General features: G+C 35.9%; 1 protein-coding gene across 1 annotated transcript; it reads left to right on the top strand.

The window, feature by feature from the left end:
• Window positions 1–1,849: 1,849 nt before the first annotated feature.
• LOC141546881 (olfactory receptor 9G19-like) lies at window positions 1,850–2,797 on the top strand. Its single transcript, XM_074275035.1, has one exon. It carries the CDS (start codon window positions 1,850–1,852, stop codon window positions 2,795–2,797), a length of 948 nt encoding a protein of 315 aa, XP_074131136.1.
• Window positions 2,798–3,404: the final 607 nt, after the last annotated feature.

Raw genomic sequence — 3,404 nt, 5'->3', positions numbered from 1 at the left:
TTTCTGGCTCAGTAAGGAATTGTAAAATATTCCTTCACTGCATTAAATCTGTTCATGATATAGGGGAAGGGAAGGTCTTGACTTTATCAGATACCATAGACATTTCTCCTCCAGATGCAGACTGGAAGTTCTCTTCTAACTTATTATCATGAAGGTTTATCTTAATCACAGAGAATTCAAATGCCTTATCTCTGCTCATAGAGCTAGTATATATCACATACAGCTCTTGAATTCATATCTACCTAAGTCACCGGTCAGCCATCTCTCCATTATTTCATACTACCTCTTTAAACTCCATTGGATCAACTTTATTTAGTACTCCTCAAATATAATAGAGCAAACATTGATAATAATAATAACAAAAACAAGAACAGCAATAATAATAGATGACCCTACTAGAAGATACTGTCCTAGTGACTGAGAAAATGATCTGTGCCCAAGAGGCCTGAAGTCAATTAACAAGGGTATAACACAGTGATAAACATAATATGCATATTTACTTTCTGGGGGAGACTTTTACTCAGCTTATTGAATAAGGGGTTGATTGAGGTTGGAAGAAGAAGCTTTTTATCAAGTAGGGATATCAGAGAAAGCTTCATGAAAGAGGTAGAATTTAAGTTGGGCATTGAGGGAGGCGCAGGAATTCAACAGAAGTTTAAGAAAGAGCAAATTCTAGATATAAAGAACAATAGGAGTACAGAGAGGGTAGGACTAGAGAGTGTTTAGTTTTTTTTTTTGTTTTTTTTTTTTTGTTTTGTTTTGTTTTTTGAGGCTGGGGTTAAGTGACTTGCCCAGGGTCACACAGCTAGGAAGTGTTAAGTGTTTGAGACCAGATTTGAACTCGGGTCCTCCTGAATTCAGGGATGGTTCTCTATCCACTGTGCCACCTAGCTGCCCCGAGAGTGTTTAGTTAACAGAACTAGGTCATGTCCAGTTGGACTCAGAGATCATACAGGGAAATAATAACAGCTAAGACTGAAAAAGTAAATGAGTGACAGAACGTAGAAGCTCTAGAGCACCAGGACTTTGCAGTGGATTCTCAAATTTCTTTGGCTGGTAACCTCATTCTGTTGGATATCAAGATTTTTAAGCATGATCTGATTTTTGACACTTCTCTTTCTCTCATCCTATAAATCCAATCATGTATCAAGATTTTCCCATTCAATATTTACAGCTTTTTCCAAGTCTGCCCCTTCATTCCTATCATTTAGTTCACATTCAGGGCTTTATTCCTTCTCATTTTGAATATTGCAGAAGCCTCTAAATTTCTCTCTACCCCTAATATCTTTTTTTCTTTTATATTCCTATAGCACAGGTATAACCCTTTCATTCACATACACACATATCTATGTGTGTATCTACATATGTTTAGGCATTTATATAAGTATTTCTTATGTGAAAAAAGGAAATAATTTTTGTATCTTTGTATCTCCAAAAGCCTAACAAATTGTTTTATCACACTATCAGATAACAAATAAGTGTCGATGATTTATTAAATGAATGCAAGTATTGAATTTCTAATAGAAATGAGGTTTTACTTAATGCATGATAACTATTTAAAGAATAGGGAAACAGTAAAATAAAACCTTGAATTCAGATACAATTTTGATTTTGTTTCTATATACACAAAGCTTAATATAGCCTACATCTGTGGAACATAGATTAATACATTTAATAAATTCTGGTTAAATGAATGAATGAAAAAATATGTAATTGGGGTATAGAATTACAGATTCTTCATTTTTTATACTATTCTGGTTTATCTGGTGATCAGTTCTATTTTCTCAATAGTTTTACCAAGGTGTGAATCACTGTACTTCTGAAATATGCACTCTTCAATGAAATGTAAATGAGACCCTCTGAAACTATGGAGAAAGGTAATCACACCGTAACTGAATTCATCCTAGTTGGTTTCACCCAGGATCCTGTGATGCAGCTGGTGCTTTTTGTCCTTTTCCTCATGGTATACTCTGTGACCGTGGTGGGGAATATTGCTCTGATAATATTAATCTGTACCGACTCCCGGCTACACACTCCCATGTATTTCTTCATTGGGAATTTATCTTTTCTGGATCTCTGGTATTCTTCGGTTTATACTCCTAACAACATAGTGACATGTGTCTCTAGTGACAAGAGCATCTCCTTTGCTGGTTGCTTGGCTCAATTTTTCTTTTCAGCTGGGTTAGGATATAGTGAATGTTTCCTATTGACTGCAATGGCGTATGACCGTTACATGGCCATATCTAACCCTTTGCTTTATGCTCAAGCCATGTCTTCAAGGTTATGTGTGGGCCTTGTAACAGTTTCATATCTTGGAGGCTTTGTCAACTCCACTATCATTACAAGTGAAACATTCACCCTGACTTTCTGTGGGGATAATGTCATTGATGACTTCTTCTGTGACCTACCACCCCTTGTAAAATTGGCATGTGATGTAAAGGCCAGTTACCATATTGTGCTCTATTTCCTTTTGGCTTCCAATGTCCTTACACCCATTGTTTTCATTCTGACCTCCTACCTCTTCATCATTGTTGCCATCTTAAGGATTCGCTCCACACAGGGACAACTCAAAGCCTTCTCCACTTGCTCCTCTCATTTGATCTCTGTCACTTTGTACTATGGCTCCATTCTATACATTTATTATCGTCCTAGTTCTAGCTACTCCTTAGAGCAGGATAAAATTGTCTCTTTATTTTATACTGTGGTTTTTCCCATGCTGAACCCCATGATCTACAGTCTAAGGAACAAAGATGTAAAAGAAGCTCTGAAGAAATTGTTCAAGATGACAACTTCCTGAAGAGGAAAATATTCTTTCTTTTTAAAATTTTCTATGAGGTCATGCATACATTTGATGCCATAGTTCCCTGCAATACTTCATACTTAAATAAATAGTTTCTACTTAACAGAAATCTTGAATGTGTCTTTCTTTGATTCTTTTTGTTTTCTCTGGAATGGAATTGTGATTACATGTTTTTCCATCACTCCACTGTCTTTAAGCATGGATAGACCAGTCTCTACCTGCTTAGCAGAAAGCCAGTTAGCCACATCATCATGTCCGACATAACCTATCCCATACAAGGGGCCAACCAATTCCTATGTAAACTTGGGGTACATAGACTAACCTTTATTAAGATCAATGGTTGTTTTTGCCTCCTTTATTTGTTTTTATTTTCCTTTAACATTGACCTAAAGAATATTGGAAGTTCCAGAAATGTCTGTGAGATATAATAAGAAGCATCTTAATCTGCCGTTCCTGATGTCTGAAATATTCTCCTTTCTTACTTTTTTCCTGGTGACTGCTCTGGTCTTTCTTAAATTCCAATTAAAATCTTACTTTCTAATGGAAGCCTTTTAAGGTTCCCTAAATTCTTCCATTACATATCTTCAATTTATCCTACATATTG

This window comes from Sminthopsis crassicaudata, chromosome 6 (assembly GCF_048593235.1).
Source record: "Sminthopsis crassicaudata isolate SCR6 chromosome 6, ASM4859323v1, whole genome shotgun sequence".
In the NCBI taxonomy this organism is placed as follows: Eukaryota; Metazoa; Chordata; class Mammalia; order Dasyuromorphia; family Dasyuridae; genus Sminthopsis; species Sminthopsis crassicaudata.
The sequence above is the reverse complement of the archived record's forward strand: the minus strand, read 5'-3'. Positions and strand labels throughout refer to the sequence as shown.